General features: G+C 45.8%; 1 protein-coding gene across 1 annotated transcript; it reads left to right on the top strand.

The window, feature by feature from the left end:
• The first annotated feature begins 1,132 nt into the window (after window positions 1-1,132).
• LOC123089590 (KHG/KDPG aldolase-like) lies at window positions 1,133-17,472 on the top strand. The gene is made up of 10 exons (XM_044511228.1): window positions 1,133-1,314; window positions 1,432-1,446; window positions 15,308-15,347; window positions 15,599-15,634; window positions 15,730-15,774; window positions 16,134-16,217; window positions 16,548-16,613; window positions 16,721-16,759; window positions 17,000-17,099; window positions 17,321-17,472. Exons 1-10 carry the CDS (start codon window positions 1,184-1,186, stop codon window positions 17,470-17,472), a joined length of 708 nt encoding a protein of 235 aa, XP_044367163.1. The 5' UTR covers window positions 1,133-1,183.
• Window positions 17,473-17,860: the final 388 nt, after the last annotated feature.

Raw genomic sequence — 17,860 nt, forward strand, 5'->3', positions numbered from 1 at the left:
GAAGGAAGTGGATCCTATAACATGAAGGAGGAAAGTGACCTAAGTTACAATGCAAACTTGTGTAAAATAGAGAAGGAAAGTCACAGGTACTGTAGCGAACACTGTATTATCTACTTAAGTAGGCATTGTACACAGTTACTGATGATATAAATGAATTAAAAATTAATTTTATTCCATCATAATTTTGTTTGTATGTAATTTTTGTAAATTATAAATAAGATTTGTATTTTTGCAAATTAATTCAAGTCATTTTAGCCTTAATCATATGGAAGTGAAGGAGGGAAGTTAGGGAATTGTAGGTTAGGTGACTTTCCTTCTTCATATTAGAGGATCCACTTCCCAAGCAGAAGGGGACAACTCGGGCTGCTATATTATAAAGTTATTTTTGCTTTTTAATGCTGACTGGGATTTTGACTGGTCAAAACCAACCAATACATGTCAAAAAACCAGCCTAGGGTTGTTATTTTTCGGTTTTGAAAGTTGAGGGTTGTAAATCAGACGGTTTCGTAGTTCAGAGTTGTATTTTAGACTTTGAAGGTAGTCCGAGACTGTAATATGGCTTCTCTATTTTTAAGCTCCCAAAAAGAATCACAGAAGGGTAGTGATACCTCTAGCAGAACGATTAGCTAAATGAAGAGTGTACAGACTAGAACATGGAAGAGGGATGGTTCATCAACGTTAGAAGGGAGAATATCACATGGAAACCAATATTTAGTGTAACTGGTGAAAACCACGCGAAAACGATTTTTTGAAGTTTCAGGAGAAACTGGAAAAAGGGGACATTAAGAGGATGATGCGAAATTTCAAGTACAGAAACATTACAGGATGTGAGCTATGAAAATTAAATTGTGCCGAACAGTAATGACACTATTCGTTGTTGAATTTGTTTTTCTTTTTCATAGCTCGCCACCCATAGTGTGTTTTAACTTGAAGTTCCGCATGGCAATAGAACATCACCCTCTTAACATTTCGTATTTTTCTCGTACTTTTTGAAACTTTCAAACGTGGGTTTTCTTCTGCAAATGTTCCATTGGCCCACATCCTAACGGTATCCTGCTCCTTCTTTCACATCCAACGGCTAATAAGGAGTAGGTGCACCAGTTCTTCCGTTTCACAGGACAGGATACGCTTTCCTACAGCTACACCGGTCAGCACTTGGCGATTACTCGCTCCGGGAACCAGGATGCTCGTTATCGCCGCCGCACAGCTGCCTCTTCCCGGCTCGCAGTCTCGCCGGCGAGACCCGCCGCGGCCACCGAAAGCGCTCGCCGCCATACTGCGCTCGCGCGTCATCGCCTGCCTCCGCGCGCAAGAGTAAGCAGAAGGCTGATTTCACCCTGTTCATGCTGCCCGCCACCTGTTCGGCGCTTGGCCTCACTGAAGCTAACTGACCCTTCTCTTCTTTCCTCTGTGGGTGTGGCTTCCTTGCAGTGGAGAGACGGCGATGCAGGCGGCACTACTAGGAAAAGGCCAGTAATGGCGCACTGTTTTTGCCTACTAATGGCGCATTAACAGTGCGCCATTAGTATCACGCCACTAGAATTTTTTACTAATGGCGCATCACTGATGCGCCATTAGAATCTGGTACTTTAATGGCGCACCACGTAGTACGCCATTAGTATTGCCCACAGTGCGCCATTATTATCTGCTATACTTATAGCGCACCACATGGTAGTGCGTCATTAGTAACAATTTTTTTAATTTTTTTTTGTTTTTTCTTAATCTCAGGTCACTATTTCACATATGAGATATTCAACACATATATATATACAACAAGCATCCATATAACAATCATATCCAACACACAAGTTTCATCATATATACATACATAGCCAACACATAGTTTCGTCGTTACATATTACAAAAGTTTCACATTGTTCATCCAACACCGTTATCCATCAGTTCACAAAAGTTTCACATTGATACAAAATAAAAACACAAATGGAAAAGAAGCACTCCATCCATGCAAGCTTCCGTCAATTAAATCAAATCTGCAAAATGATAAACAAGAAGAATACTAGAAGAAAAAGAACACTAGAAGAAGAATAAGAAGAGTTTTGGAAAAGAAGAAGAATAAGAAGAAGACTATAAGCTTATTATGTAAACTTGATCATTTTGTGCTAACATAAGTTATTTTGAAGCTAACCTATAGGAAACTAAGCATATAAGCTCTAAGTTAGTATATTAGAGCCAACTTAGGTAAAATGAAGCTAACCTATATCATTTTGAAAAAGAAGAAGAATAAGAAAAAGACTATAAGCTTATTATGTAAACTTGATCATTTTGTGCTAACCTATAGGAGATCTGACATACCTGACAAAGTTCAGTTCTCATGCATTGTTCTTCTCCTTCTTCTCCTTCTTCTCCCTAATGCGCCTAGAGCGGCGAGGCGGTGAAGGCAGTGGAGGCAGTGGGATGTAGTCTTCTACCACAATTGGCGTGGTCATGTCGCCCAGCTGTGGGATCGCCGGCGCCACCATCGGTGCGTGGTCATTGTCAGGCACCACCACCATCGCGAGGCCACCTTCAGGCACGACCATCGCTAGGTCATCCTCAGCCACCTTCATCTCTTGCCCATGGTCAGCCACCACCATCTCTTGCCCTTGGTCAGCCACCACCAGCGCTAGGTCATCCTCAGCCTGATGCCCATCGTCATCCTGCAGCTCCTCATCCTCACTCTGCTCCTCTTCTCCCGCACTCCAGTCCGGATCATCCTTCTTATTGTCTATGCTGCTGCCAGAATCGCTGCTGCTTTCACTACAGCCAGAATCGCTGCTGCTTTCGCTACAACCATAGTCGCTGCTACTTTGGCTGTAGCCAGTGTTGCTGCTGCTGCTCCCATTACCTGTCCAAAATGCAACAATGACCGTTAACAATCGATGTGAGACAAAGCCAAATGTAGAGGAATAAGAAGAGGCAGAACGTACCGGCATCATCATCGGCAGCGTAGCGCATGCGACACATAGTTTTGTTGAACACCTTCACGATGAGCATGTTGGCGTCGTCGTCGTACCTGAAGAGAAGGAAGTACCCCAGCTGCAAGTCGTAGGCACGGTAGAACTTTTCCCACCCACGAGACAAGTACATGTGACCCTTCTTGATCACCAACTGCACATCCCACTGCCTGCGAAACCCGCTGCCGGCCTGTCGCAGCTTCACATTATTTGGCGGATCTTCACCCATCAGCATGTTCATAAAACTGTCAGGCAACCTCTGCAGTTTGGGACAATGAGTGATGTAGCAAACAACAGATATCATAATGAGATGGGTGAAGGGGAGATCTCTCGTTATATATACATGCGTCATGGATGATACTGAAGCCTCAAGTATGATAGTGAAGAACTCGGAAGCATCCAACTCGTACTGCGGTGTCGCAGATTGGCGGTGGCTGCTTCCCGCCATCTCTGATAAGCAGCAGAAGAGACCAATTAGTACCCATGCATGATAACAGGCATTAGTCGCAAGTACCCCATATGTCCTATTTTTAGCAAAGTAATGCTAAAATTCACGGAAAATTTTAGCATTACCTTTGCTGAAAATAGGACATATGGAGTACCCGAATTTGCCGGAACGGAAGTTAATCGACATTCCGGCAAACTCAAGGGCCTCTCGGGGTACCTGCAAATTCATCACGACACAATGGTCGGAGACAAAACCCAGCAAACTAGCACCACAAAGCACATAACAAAATTCAGTAAATTTTCAGCAACTACTCCTAATGCAAACAAGACTCACCTAGCAAGGTTTATTTGACATGGAGTAGTTTATTTCATAGAGTAAACATTAGCACTATTTGACAGTAAAAGGTTTTAGCTAATTTGAATTAACTAAAAGTAGCAGTACATCATTTTTATTGATAGTAAAATGTTCAAAGAAACAGAAATATCAATACAATAGCTAGATTACACTACCAGTACACTAGCAGTAAAATGTTCATTTACTTTGAATAAACAAATATTCAAGCAGATTTGCTTGTCCTACTCCTGCAGATCACCAAGCATCTTTTTTAATCCAGCTAATTAACTGAAACTTGCACTAAACTACTGTTGTCCCGCACTACTGCAAGTGCCATACTACTGCAAGTGCTATACTATTGCAGAGAATTATGCCCACTTGAGTTGGAGTTAATTGTTGGAAATATGCCCTAGAGGCAATAATAAAAGTATTATTATATTTCAATGTTCATGATAAATGTCTTTTATTCATGCTATAACTGTATTATCCGGAAATCGTAATACACGTGTGAATACTTAGACCACAATATGTCCCTGATGAGCCTCTAGTTGACTAGCTCGTTGTGATCAACAGATAGTCATGGTTTCCTGACTATGGACATTGGATGTCGTTGATAACGGGATCACATCATTAGGAGAATGATGTGATGGACAAGACCTAATCCTAAGCATAGCATAAAAGATCGTGTATTTCGTTTTGCTAGAGCTTTGCCAGTGTCAAGTATCTCTTCCTTCGACCATGAGATCGTGTAACTCCCGGATACCGTAAGAGTGCCTTGGGTGTATCAAACGTCACAACGTAACTGGGTGACTATAAAGGTGCATTACAGGTATCTCCGAAAGTATCTGTTGGGTTGACACGGATCGAGACTGGGATTTGTCACTCCGTATGACGGAGAGGTATCTCTGGGCCCACTCGGTAATGCATCATCATAATGAGCTCAATGTGACCAAGGTGTTGGACACGGGATCATGCATTACGGTACGAGTAAAGTGACTTGCCGGTAACGAGACTGAACAAGGTATTGGGATACCGACGATCGAGTCTCGGGCAAGTAACGTACCGATTGACAAAGGGAATTGCATACAGGGTTTGATCGAATCCTCGACATCGTGGTTCATCCGATGACAACATCGAGGAGCATGTGGGAGCCATCATGGGTATCCAGATCCCGCTGTTGGTTATTGACTGAGAGCGTCTCGGTCATGTCTGCATGTCTCCCGAACCCGTAGGGTCTACACACTTAAGGTTCGGTGACGCTAGGGTTATTAGGAAGACTAGTATGTGACTACCGAATGTTGTTCGGAGTCCCGGATGGGATCCTGGACGTCACGAGGAGATCCGGAAGGGTCCGGAGGTAAAGATTTATATATGGGAAGTTGTCAAACGGACACCGGGAAGTTTCGGGGTCATACCGGTATTGTACCGGGGCCACCGGAAGGGTTCCGGGGGTCCACCGGGAGGGGCCACCCCTCCCGGGGGGCCACATGGGCTGCGTGGGGCAGGGAGCCAGCCCCTGGTGGGCTGGCCGCACCCCCTCCCTTGGGCCCATGCGCCTAGGGTTGAGGGGGAACCCTAGAGGGGGCGCCCCCCTTGGCTTGGGGGGCAAGCCACCCTCTCCCCTCTCCCCTAGGCCGCCGCACCCCCCCCTAGATGGGTTCTAGGGGGCCGGCCCCCTTCTCCCTTCCCCCTATAAATAGAGGGGTGAGGGGAGGGCAGCCGCACCACCCTCCAAGGCGCAGCCCTCCCCTCCCCAACACCTCTCCTCCTCCGTTGTGTGCTTGGCGAAGCCCTGTCGGAGTACTGCCTCTCCACCATCACCACGCCGTCGTGCTGCCGGTGGAGCTGTCTTCCTCAACCTCTCCTTCCCCCTTGCTGGATCAAGAAGGAGGAGACGTCTCCCGTCCCGTACGTGTGTTGAACGCGGAGGTGCTGTCCGTTCAGCACTTGGTCATCGGTGATTCGAATCACGTCGAGTACGACTACATCATCACCTTGCAAGCTTCCGCACGCGATCTACAAGTGGTATGTAGATGCAAACTCTCTCCCTTGACTCGTTGCTTAGATGAACTCATAGATGGATCTTGGTGAAACCGTAGGAAAAATTTTAATTTTCTGCAACGTTCCCCAACAGTGGCATCATGAGCTAGGTCTATGCGTAGTTCTCTTTGCACGAGTAGAACACAATTTTGTTGTGGGCGTGGATTTTGTCATCTTACTTGCCTCTACTAGTCTTTTCTTGCTCAACGGTATTGTGGGATGAAGCGGCCCGGACCAACCTTACACGTACGCTTACGTGAGACCGGTTCCACCGACTGACATGCACTAGTTGCATAAGGTGGCTGGCGGGTGTCTGTCTCTCCCACTTTAGTTGGAGCGGAATCGATGAACAGGGCCCTTATGAAGGGTAAATAGAAGTTGACAAAATCACGTTGTGGTGATTCGTAGGTAAGAAAACGTTCTTGCTAGAACCCAATTGCAGCCACGTAAAAGATGCAACAACAATTAGAGGACGTCTAACTTGTTTTTGCAGCGATTGATCATGTGATGTGATATGGCCAGAAGTTGTGATGAATGATGAATTGTGATGTATGAGATCATGTTCTTTGTAATAGGATTCACGACTTGCATGTCGATGAGTATGACAACCGGCAGGAGCCATAGGAGTTGTCTTTATTTTTTGTATGACCTGCGTGTCATTGAATAACGCCATGTAAACTACTTTACTTTATTGCTAAACGTTAGTCATAGAAGTAGAAGTAGTCGTTGGCGTGACAACTTCATGAAGACACGATGATGGAGATCATGATGATGGAGATCATGGTGTCAAGCCGGTGACAAGATGATCATGGAGCCCCGAAGATGAAGATCAATGGAGCTATATGATATTGGCCATATCATGTCACAACTATATAATTGCATGTGATGTTTATTATGTTTATGCATCTTGTTTACTTAGGACGACGGTAGTAAATAAGATGATCCCTTACAAAAATTTCAAGAAGTGTTCTCCCCTAACTGTGCACCGTTGCTACAGTTCGTCGCTTCTAAGCACCACGTGATGATCGGGTGTGATGGATTCTTACGTTCACATACAACGGGTGTAAGACAGTTTTACACAGCGAAAACACTTAGGGTTAACTTGACGAGCCTAGCATGTGCAGACATGGCCTCGGAACACGGAGACCGAAAGGTCGAACACGAGTCGTATGGAAGATACGATCAACATGAGAATGTTCACCGACGATGACTAGTCCGTCTCACGTGATGATCGGACACGGGCTAGTCGACTCGGATCGTGTAACACTTAGATGACTAGAGGGATGTCTAATCTAAGTGGGAGTTCATAATTTGATTAGAACTTTATTATCATGAACTTAGTCTAAAACCTTTGCAAATATGTCTTGTAGATCAATGGCCAACGCTAATGTCAACATGAACTTCAACGCGTTCCTAGAGAAAACCAAGCTGAAAGATGATGGCAGCAACTATACGGACTGGGTCCGGAACCTGAGGATCATCCTCATAGCTGCCAGGAAACAATATGTCCTAGAAGGACCGCTAGGTGACGCTCCCGTCCCAGAGAACCAAGACATTATGAATGCTTGGCAGTCTCGTGCTGATGATTACTCCCTCGTTCAGTGCGGCATGCTTTACAGCTTAGAACCGGGGCTCCAAAAGCGTTTTGAGCACCACGGAGCATATGAGATGTTCGAAGAGCTGAAACTAGTTTTTCAAGCTCATGCCCGGGTCGAGAGATATGATGTCTCCGACAAGTTCTACAGTTGTAAGATGGAGGAAAACAGTTCTGTCAGTGAGCACATCCTGAAGATGTCTGGGTTGCACAACCGTATGACCCAGCTGAACATTAACCTCCCAGATGAGGCGGTCATTGACAGAATCCTCCAGTCGCTCCCACCAAGCTACAAGAGCTTTGTGATGAACTACAACATGCAGGGGATGGAAAAGACCATTCCTGAAGTGTTCTCGATGCTGAAGTCAGCAGAGGCTGAAATCAAGAAAGAACATCAAGTGTTGATGGTCAATAAGACCACTAAGTTCAAGAAGGGCAAGGGTAAGAAGAACTTCAAGAAGGACGGCAAAGATGTTGCCGCGCCTGGTAAGCCAGTTACCGGGAAGAAGTCAAAGAATGGACCCAAGCCTGAGACTGAGTGCTTTTATTGCAAGGGGAAGGGTCACTGGAAGCGGAACTGCCCCAAATACTTAGCGGATAAGAAGGCCGGCAACACCAAAGGTATATTTGATATACATGTGATTGATGTGTACCTTACCAGTACTCGTAGTAACTCCTGGGTATTTGATACCGGTGCCGTTGCTCATATTTGTAACTCACAGCAGGAGCTGCGGAATAAACGGAGACTGGCGAAGGACGAGGTGACGATGCGCGTCGGGAATGGTTCCAGAGTCGATGTGATCGCCGTCGGCACGCTGCCTCTACATTTACCTACGGGATTAGTTTTGAACCTTAATAATTGTTATTTAGTGCCAAGTTTGAGCATGAACATTGTATCTGGATCTCGTTTAATACGAGATGGCTACTCATTTAAGTCTGAGAATAATGGTTGTTCGATTTATATGAGAGATATGTTTTATGGTCATGCTCCGATGGTCAATGGTTTATTCTTAATGAATCTCGAGCGTAATATTACACATGTTCATAGTGTAGATGCCAAAAGATTTAAAGTTGATAACGATAGTCCCACATACTTGTGGCACTGCCGCCTTGGTCACATTGGTGTCAAGCGCATGAAGAAGCTCCATGCCGATGGACTTTTAGAGTCTCTTGATTATGAATCGTTTGACACGTGCGAACCATGCCTTTTGGGCAAAATGACCAAGACTCCGTTCTCCGGAACAATGGAGCGAGCAACCAACTTGTTGGAAATCATACATACCGATGTGTGCGGTCCAATGAGCGTTGAGGCTCGCGGAGGATATCGTTATGTTCTCACTCTCACAGATGACTTGAGTAGATATGGGTATGTCTACTTAATGAAACACAAGTCTGAGACCTTTGAAAAGTTCAAGGAATTTCAGAATGAGGTAGAGAATCAACGTGACCGAAAGATAAAATTCTTACGATCAGATCGTGGAGGAGAATACTTAAGTCACGAATTTGGTACACACTTAAGGAAATGTGGAATCGTTTCACAGCTCACGCCGCCTGGAACACCTCAGCGAAACGGTGTGTCCGAACGTCGTAATCGCACCCTATTGGATATGGTGCGGTCTATGATGTCTCTTACCGATTTACCGCTATCATTTTGGGGATACGCTCTAGAGACAGCTACATTCACTTTAAATAGGGCACCGTCTAAATCCGTTGAGACGACACCGTATGAATTATGGTTTGGAAAGAAACCTAAGCTGTCGTTTCTAAAAGTTTGGGGATGCGATGCTTATGTCAAGAAACTTCAACCTGAAAAGCTCGAACCCAAGTCGGAAAAATGCGTATTCATAGGATACCCTAAGGAAACTGTCGGGTATACCTTCTACTTAAGATCCGAAGGCAAGATCTTTGTTGCCAAGAACGGATGCTTTCTGGAAAAAGAGTTTCTCTCGAAAGAAGTAAGTGGGAGGAAAGTAGAACTCGATGAAGTACTACCTCTTGAGCGGGAAAGTGGCGCAGCGCAGGAAACCGTTCCTGTGATGCCCACACCAACTGAAGAGGAAAACAATGATGATGATCAAGGTACTTCGGATCAAGTTACTGCTGAACTTCGTAGGTCCACAAGGACACGTTCCGCACCAGAGTGGTACGGCAACCCTGTCCTGGAAATCATGTTGTTAGACAACAATGAACCTTCGAACTATGAAGAAGCGATGGCGGGCCCGGATTCCAACAAATGGCTTGAAGCCATGAAATCCGAGATAGAATCCATGTATGAAAACAAAGTATGGACTTTGACAGACTTGCCCGATGATCGGCGAGCGATAGAAAACAAATGGATCTTTAAGAAGAAGACGGACGCGGATGGTAATGTTACAATCTATAAGGCTCGACTTGTCGCTAAGGGTTATCGACAAGTTCAAGGGATTGACTACGACGAGACTTTCTCTCCCGTAGCGAAGCTGAAGTCCGTCCGAATCATGTTAGCAATTGCCGCATACTATGATTATGAGATATGGCAAATGGACGTCAAAACGGCATTCCTTAACGGGCATCTTAAGGAAGAACTGTATATGATGCAGCCGGAAGGTTTTGTCGATCCTCGGAACGCTAACAAAGTATGCAAGCTCCAGCGATCCATTTATGGACTGGTGCAAGCATCTCGGAGTTGGAACATTCGCTTTGATGAGATGATCAAAGCGTTTGGGTTTATGCAGACTTATGGAGAAGCCTGCGTTTACAAGAAAGTGAGTGGGAGCTCTGTAGCATTTCTCATATTATATGTAGATGACATACTCTTGATGGGAAATAATATAGAATTTCTGGACAGCATTAAGGCCTACTTGAATAAGTGTTTTTCAATGAAGGACCTTGGAGAAGCTGCTTATATATTAGGCATCAAGATCTATAGAGATAGATCGAGACGCCTCATAGGTCTTTCACAAAGCACATACCTTGATAAGATTTTGAAGAGGTTCAAAATGGATCAGTCCAAGAAGGGGTTCTTGCCTATGTTACAAGGTGTGAGATTGAGCTCGGCTCAGTCACCGACCACGGCAAAAGATAAAGAAGAGATGAGTGTCATCCCCTATGCTTCAGCCATAGGATCTATTATGTATGCCATGCTGTGTACCAGACCCGATGTAAACCTTGCCGTAAGTTTGGTAGCAAGATACCAAAGTAATCCCGGCAAGGAACACTGGACAGCGGTCAAGAATATCCTGAAGTACCTGAAAAGGACGAAGGACATGTTTCTCGTTTATGGAAGAGACGAAGAGCTCGTCGTAAAGGGTTACGTCGACGCTAGCTTCGACTCAGATCTGGATGACTCTAAGTCACAAACCGGATACGTGTATATGTTGAATGGTGGAGCAGTAAGCTGGTGCAGCTGCAAGCAGAGCGTCGTGGCGGGATCTACGTGTGAAGCGGAGTACATGGCAGCCTCGGAGGCAGCGCATGAAGCGATTTGGGTGAAGGAGTTCATCACCGACCTAGGAGTCATACCCAATGCGTCGGGGCCGATCAAACTCTTCTGTGACAACACTGGAGCTATTGCCCTCGCCAAGGAGCCCAGGTTTCACAAGAAGACCAGGCACATCAAGCGTCGTTTCAACTCCATCCGTGAAAATGTTCAAGATGGAGACATAGAGATTTGCAAAGTGCACACGGATCTGAATGTCGCAGATCCGCTGACTAAACCTCTCTCGCGTGCAAAACATGATCAACACCAGAACTCTATGGGTGTTCGATTCATCACAATGTAACTAGATTGGTGACTCTAGTGCAAGTGGGAGACTGTTGGAAATATGCCCTAGAGGCAATAATAAAAGTATTATTATATTTCAATGTTCATGATAAATGTCTTTTATTCATGCTATAACTGTATTATCCGGAAATCGTAATACACGTGTGAATACTTAGACCACAATATGTCCCTGGTGAGCCTCTAGTTGACTAGCTCGTTGTGATCAACAGATAGTCATGGTTTCCTGACTATGGACATTGGATGTCGTTGATAACGGGATCACATCATTAGGAGAATGATGTGATGGACAAGACCCAATCCTAAGCATAGCATAAAAGATCGTGTAGTTCGTTTTGCTAGAGCTTTGCCAGTGTCAAGTATCTCTTCCTTCGACCATGAGATCGTGTAACTCCCGGATACCGTAAGAGTGCCTTGGGTGTATCAAACGTCACAACGTAACTGGGTGACTATAAAGGTGCATTACAGGTATCTCCGAAAGTATCTGTTGGGTTGACACGGATCGAGACTGGGATTTGTCACTCCGTATGACGGAGAGGTATCTCTGGGCCCACTCGGTAATGCATCATCATAATGAGCTCAATGTGACCAAGGTGTTGGACACGGGATCATGCATTACGGTACGAGTAAAGTGACTTGCCGGTAACGAGACTGAACAAGGTATTGGGATACCGACGATCGAGTCTCGGGCAAGTAACGTACCGATTGACAAAGGGAATTGCATACAGGGTTTGATCGAATCCTCGACATCGTGGTTCATCCGATGACAACATCGAGGAGCATGTGGGAGCCATCATGGGTATCCAGATCCCGCTGTTGGTTATTGACTGAGAGCGTCTCGGTCATGTCTGCATGTCTCCCGAACCCGTAGGGTCTACACACTTAAGGTTCGGTGACGCTAGGGTTATTAGGAAGACTAGTATGTGACTACCGAATGTTGTTCGGAGTCCCGGATGGGATCCTGGACGTCACGAGGAGATCCGGAAGGGTCCGGAGGTAAAGATTTATATATGGGAAGTTGTCAAACGGACACCGGGAAGTTTCGGGGTCATACCGGTATTGTACCGGGGCCACCGGAAGGGTTCCGGGGGTCCACCGGGAGGGGCCACCCCTCCCGGGGGGCCACATGGGCTGCGTGGGGCAGGGAGCCAGCCCCTGGTGGGCTGGCCGCACCCCCTCCCTTGGGCCCATGCGCCTAGGGTTGAGGGGGAACCCTAGAGGGGGCGCCCCCCTTGGCTTGGGGGGCAAGCCACCCTCTCCCCTCTCCCCTAGGCCGCCGCACCCCCCTAGATGGGTTCTAGGGGGCCGGCCCCCTTCTCCCTTCCCCCTATAAATAGAGGGGTGAGGGGAGGGCAGCCGCACCACCCTCCAAGGCGCAGCCCTCCCCTCCCCAACACCTCTCCTCCTCCGTTGTGTGCTTGGCGAAGCCCTGTCGGAGTACTGCCTCTCCACCATCACCACGCCGTCGTGCTGCCGGTGGAGCTGTCTTCCTCAACCTCTCCTTCCCCCTTGCTGGATCAAGAAGGAGGAGACGTCTCCCGTCCCGTACGTGTGTTGAACGCGGAGGTGCTGTCCGTTCAGCACTTGGTCATCGGTGATTCGAATCACGTCGAGTACGACTACATCATCACCTTGCAAGCTTCCGCACGCGATCTACAAGTGGTATGTAGATGCAAACTCTCTCCCTTGACTCGTTGCTTAGATGAACTCATAGATGGATCTTGGTGAAACCGTAGGAAAATTTTTAATTTTCTGCAACGTTCCCCAACATTAATGACCTCGATAGACTGTCACTGGCAGTAAGAGAGTAGCACTACTAGTACTAGCCTTGTACTACTTGTAATGGAAGAATATGACACAGTGCTAGTACACAGGTACAAATTATAATCAGTAGGAAAATATCATCATAATAATATCATCATTCAGTAGGAAAACAACCTTAGGTAGGTCAGTTCTGAACTACATATGGCAATCTCACTTTTACGAAAGAAGGATCATCATACACATATATAGCTCACTTCATCTGGGGCAGGGGCTATGGCAGAGGATTTCACTCAAAACTGAAGCAGTATATACTTGACTGATGTGAAGCGTTGTCCCAGATGTATTCACAAGAGGCTAGAAGATGTGCTCAACCAACTGTCACAAAAACAAATAAATTATTATTTGCCTAAGTTGGTACAAGGAATGTACAGGTACCAAAATCTCATCACACTAGCTAAAAGACGACAAACATGTCTTGTTAAGAACTTAAGATATGTCAAAAATTGACAGGAGCTTCATCATTTTTATTGCTAGGTTCATAGTAAGACTTAACGTTGCTGCCTGTGCAATATTAACTAGATGTATGGTTTACTTGAGTTATACATGTTTCTACTTACAAGGTTATATCTGAAAATAGAACTAAATAGACATTTTAAATATATTCCACTCATAATATGACCTTTTCCTGCAACTGTAACTATGAAATCCAAATTTCCTTGGTTCAGTTTCAGTAAATGTCTGAAACAAACACTAGGCTTTGCCTACCGATGTGCAAAACAAAAACAAACTAAATTAGCATGACATTCAGCAGGAACGAAGAATGGATAAAGAACTGAAGAAACACAACATTCAGAGAAACACACAATAGCTTGCAGTGGCTTCCGTCGCGCAGTCCTTTCAAAAGTTCATAGCAGCGGAGCGCCAATGCAGGCCGAAAAAAAGATCATCTACTGCATTCTCCCCACCAGAATGAACACAGGCCGGCAGCTCCTCGATAACCTCATGGAAAACCATCATCATCTTACCTGCAGGCTGTTTACTGCTGCTGCGCTGCAAGGGTGGAGGAAGGGGCGCCGCCGGTGGAGAGGGCGAGGCCGAGGACGGCGTGGGGCTTGAGGGCTCGCGGCCTGGTGAGGCCGACGAGGTGATCGTCCCCGATGCCGGCGGAGCTAGGGTTCGGGGAGATGGCGGGCGGCGCTGAGGGGACGGGGCGGTTGAGAGGGGGTAGGGGGGAGGTCGCGGGAGAAGAGAGGAGGAGGCGGGCGGGGGCGCAGCTTCGGGGCTCGGCTCGGGGACGGCGAAGGAGGCGAGGGGGGCGGCGAGGGGGACGGCGAACACGAGGGTCAGCGGGTGAGATCGATGAGGCAGGGGAGATATTAGAGAGATTGAGGATTTAATTAGTGTACGGCTATTCTAATGGCGCACCACCAACTCGTGCGCCATAAGTACGACTATTCTAATGGCGCACCAGCGCCCGGTGCACCATTAGAATTTTGTTTTAATCTAGCCCACTAGCCCTATCTATAACCTAACCCTATCTACAACAGAACTCACCTACTAGCCTGACTGGTCAGCACGCAGCACACACACCAGGAGGTCTTGGGTTTGATTCCCAGGCTCCCCAATATTTTTTTATGCATTTTAAATGCTGTTTTTTATATTTATTTGTGTTTAATATGTTCAAACTTTTTTAAATCATAACAGTAATATTTTTTTATAAAAATAGTAATAATTTTTTAAAAAATATGTTCAATTTTGTTACTTGGAAATATCATCGGCGGCGGCGGTGGAGCGGGGGAGGGTGCGGGGGGTGCCCGTTGGCGGCGGTGGAGCGGGGGAGGGTGCGGGGGGGGGGGGGTGCTCGTCGGCGGCGGTGGAGCGGGGGAGGGTTGCGGTGGGTCGTCGGCGGCGGTGGAGCTAGCGGGGGAGGGTGCGGGGGGTGCCCGTTGGCGGCGGTGGAGCAGGGGAGGGTGCGGGGGGCCGGGTGCTCGTCGACGGCGGTGGAGCGGGGGAGGGTTGCGGTGGGTCGTCGGCGGCGGTGGAGCTAGCGGGGGAGGGTGCGGGTGGGATCGAGATCGAGATCAAAAAGTGTCCATGAAAATATACACGGTGCGCCATTAGCAGTTTTGCAAAAAAGTAAAATAAAAATTATATAGTAAAGGCGCACTGCTTACAGGGTGCGCCATTACTTGGTAGAACTAGTAATGGCGCACTTTGTCTCCATGCGCCATTAGAGTGTATGGAAAAATGAAAAAAAAATTCAATACTAGTGGCGCATCGTGTGCCTGGTGCGCCATTAGTTTCTTCCACGCTAATGGCGCACCTTCGAACGGTGCACCATTAGTATATAGTAGTGGCGCACTGCTTACCAGGTGCGCCATTAGTATCAATCCTATCTATAGCCCTTTTCTTAGTAGTGCGGCCCACGCGGCCGTTCGCGGCGTCGTCTCGGTGGTGAGTCAGTTGCTCCGGTGAATTCTTTGCTTTTGCTGGGCGTGTGGGGTGGTAGGGTGCTCTCTGTTCTGTATTTATCGTTTGTTTGTAAAGGAGTATTCTGGCATACTGAGCTTGTATCTCCTTGCCTGTTGCTTGCAAAGGAGGAACCATCCATGCTAGACTTTTTCTTTACCTTCTAGCATTGTTTTGGTAATTTGGTGTTTTGTTTTCTTGTCCTGGTGCCAACAAACATATGCAATGTTGTTCAGCTAGAAATCGTGATGTCCACTCCTGGAGTGCTAGAGGTGGGCCTTTCTCACAATTCCTCTGCAACTTTTGCCCTTTAACCATTATCATTGCGGCTTGCTAGCTTTTGATTGATCGAGAAGTCTTCTAACAGGTTGTTGAGGATCTTCGTAGGAGTTACCCTTCCTTGACATTTGGGGTGAGTTTCTGGCATTACTTCGTAGGTTTTTGCATCATTCCCTGAACATATGGCTTGTCAGCTACCTGCTTTTTAGCTCCACTATATATCTGGGGTGAGTGTCTGGTCTTTTTTATATAATCTTAAAAACGTAATACTCTTATTACAAAGTACCATGTCCATGGCTTTTACAATCTTTACACCTGAACTTTTAAACTTGCCATGTGAGTGTCACAATGCCCCACTGTGTTTTGTGGAAAGTAATACTCACAATTTACTACTCCACCAAAGCTGTCCCGCACAACCCCTGTATGCTAACTATAAGCAACAATGTTAGGTTGCTCATGATGCATTCTGATCTTTCTGCACTCTGTATTTAGGTTGGTACGGTCCTCAATGCTGATGATGCAAGGAAAGCCATTAGAGCTGGTGCACAGTTTCTCATGAGCCCTGGCACAGTCATGGTAGGAGTTAGTACTATTGCATTTGTAATAATGTTTATTTTGCTAGATATGCACATGTTTCCCATAGTCTGTGATTACTGGTTATACACATCACTAGGGACATTCCATGTACAGTTTGGCAATGTAACATATTTGATATTAGAGATCCTTATAGGCTTGTAGTTTAGACTTTAGGGTGCCAATAATTTAATGTTGGTCATTCTATCCCTTGGCTTTCAATTACTTCGACATATCTAATAGAAATCTGTCATCTGCTATTTGGTGATTGTAGTGTTTGTATCCTATACAGTATATAAATGTTAATCGATTCTTTCAATCCTATTGTTTAAGGAAATACTTAATGATCTTGATGGAAGTGAAGTTCTGTATATTCCAGGAGTGCTGACACCAACTGAGGTATGTACCACATACCACATATAAACTTGCATGAAGTTTATTGGTGCAATTTAGAGTAGTGCGGCCTAATATTTACTCTCACATGTTTGTTGTATTTGGTTTTGCAGGTTATATCTGCTTGCAATGCTGGTGCTAAAGTCGTTAAGGTTTCATGACTTATACCTCTCCTCTTTTAGTTATAGTAGAGACATATCAGAGCATTAACAATATATTAGATGATAACTTTTGTCAGACATTGGAAAACAATGTACTTTTTTACGTCAATTTTGGTTGCATACTAACTAGCAAAATGTGTCACTTTATTTTGTGATGAATAAATGTGTTAGTTCTCCGTTCTGCTTATAGGCATATGACACTAGGTTGTTTGTGTGGTCTACTTTAATTAGCTGTACCCAGCTTCGGTGATGGGTGGAGAGATGTACATGTCTGCTCTAAAGAAACCATTTCCTCTTGTACCAATGGTTGCTTCGCAAGGAATTACCATAGGTAAGTCGCCTTATCTAGCACCCATCGTCCCTGTTTCATTTTCCTCTTTTGCGAATATCGTCCCTATCTTCTGTTGGTGTCTAAGTAGCAACCTCCAAGTGCATGTTTCATAACACTGAGACTCTTTCAAAGATACAGAGTAATTAAGTGACTTATTCAAAGCGTAAATATCGGTTAGCTGTATGATACTATTCACTCTGATGCTATGGCCACTGTCGTAGGTTCGATCAAGTCGTACATGGAGGCAGGGGCATCTGGGGTGGTGCTGTCCGATGCTATCTTCGACAAAGAGTTGATGAGAGAAAGGAATTTCATTGGAATTTCAGCACTCGCAAACCAGGCCACTTTGCAGGCATCACGGTGTGGAAGATGAGGCAAAACCAAAAACCAAGTAGTGTGCAAGCATTGCAGTTCAGAAAACGGGAGAAAGTGTTCGCCTAATACTGCTTGGCTTGGGATTAACAATACCATCCACTTACATTCCCTGCTCTGCATGAGAAGAGGTAAAACAACTGAAATTTTATCAAGAGATAGAACAACTGAAATCTTATCAACGGGTAGAACAGAAATGGTTTAATCTGTTCTGAAGAAAACTAATCCAGAATGATATCTCTTTTCAGGAAGAAGCCAGTTCTGTTTCCCTGGTACTGAAGCCCCCCGGCAAGGTCTGTACAGTCGGCTCGACGCCGTTGCCGCCCCAGCCCTGCCGACAGATGGCTAGTTAACATAGGAAATTAATCCAAACTCATTTAACTGCTGCT

This window comes from Triticum aestivum, chromosome 4B (assembly GCF_018294505.1).
Source record: "Triticum aestivum cultivar Chinese Spring chromosome 4B, IWGSC CS RefSeq v2.1, whole genome shotgun sequence".
Lineage (NCBI taxonomy): Eukaryota > Viridiplantae > Streptophyta > Magnoliopsida > Poales > Poaceae > Triticum > Triticum aestivum.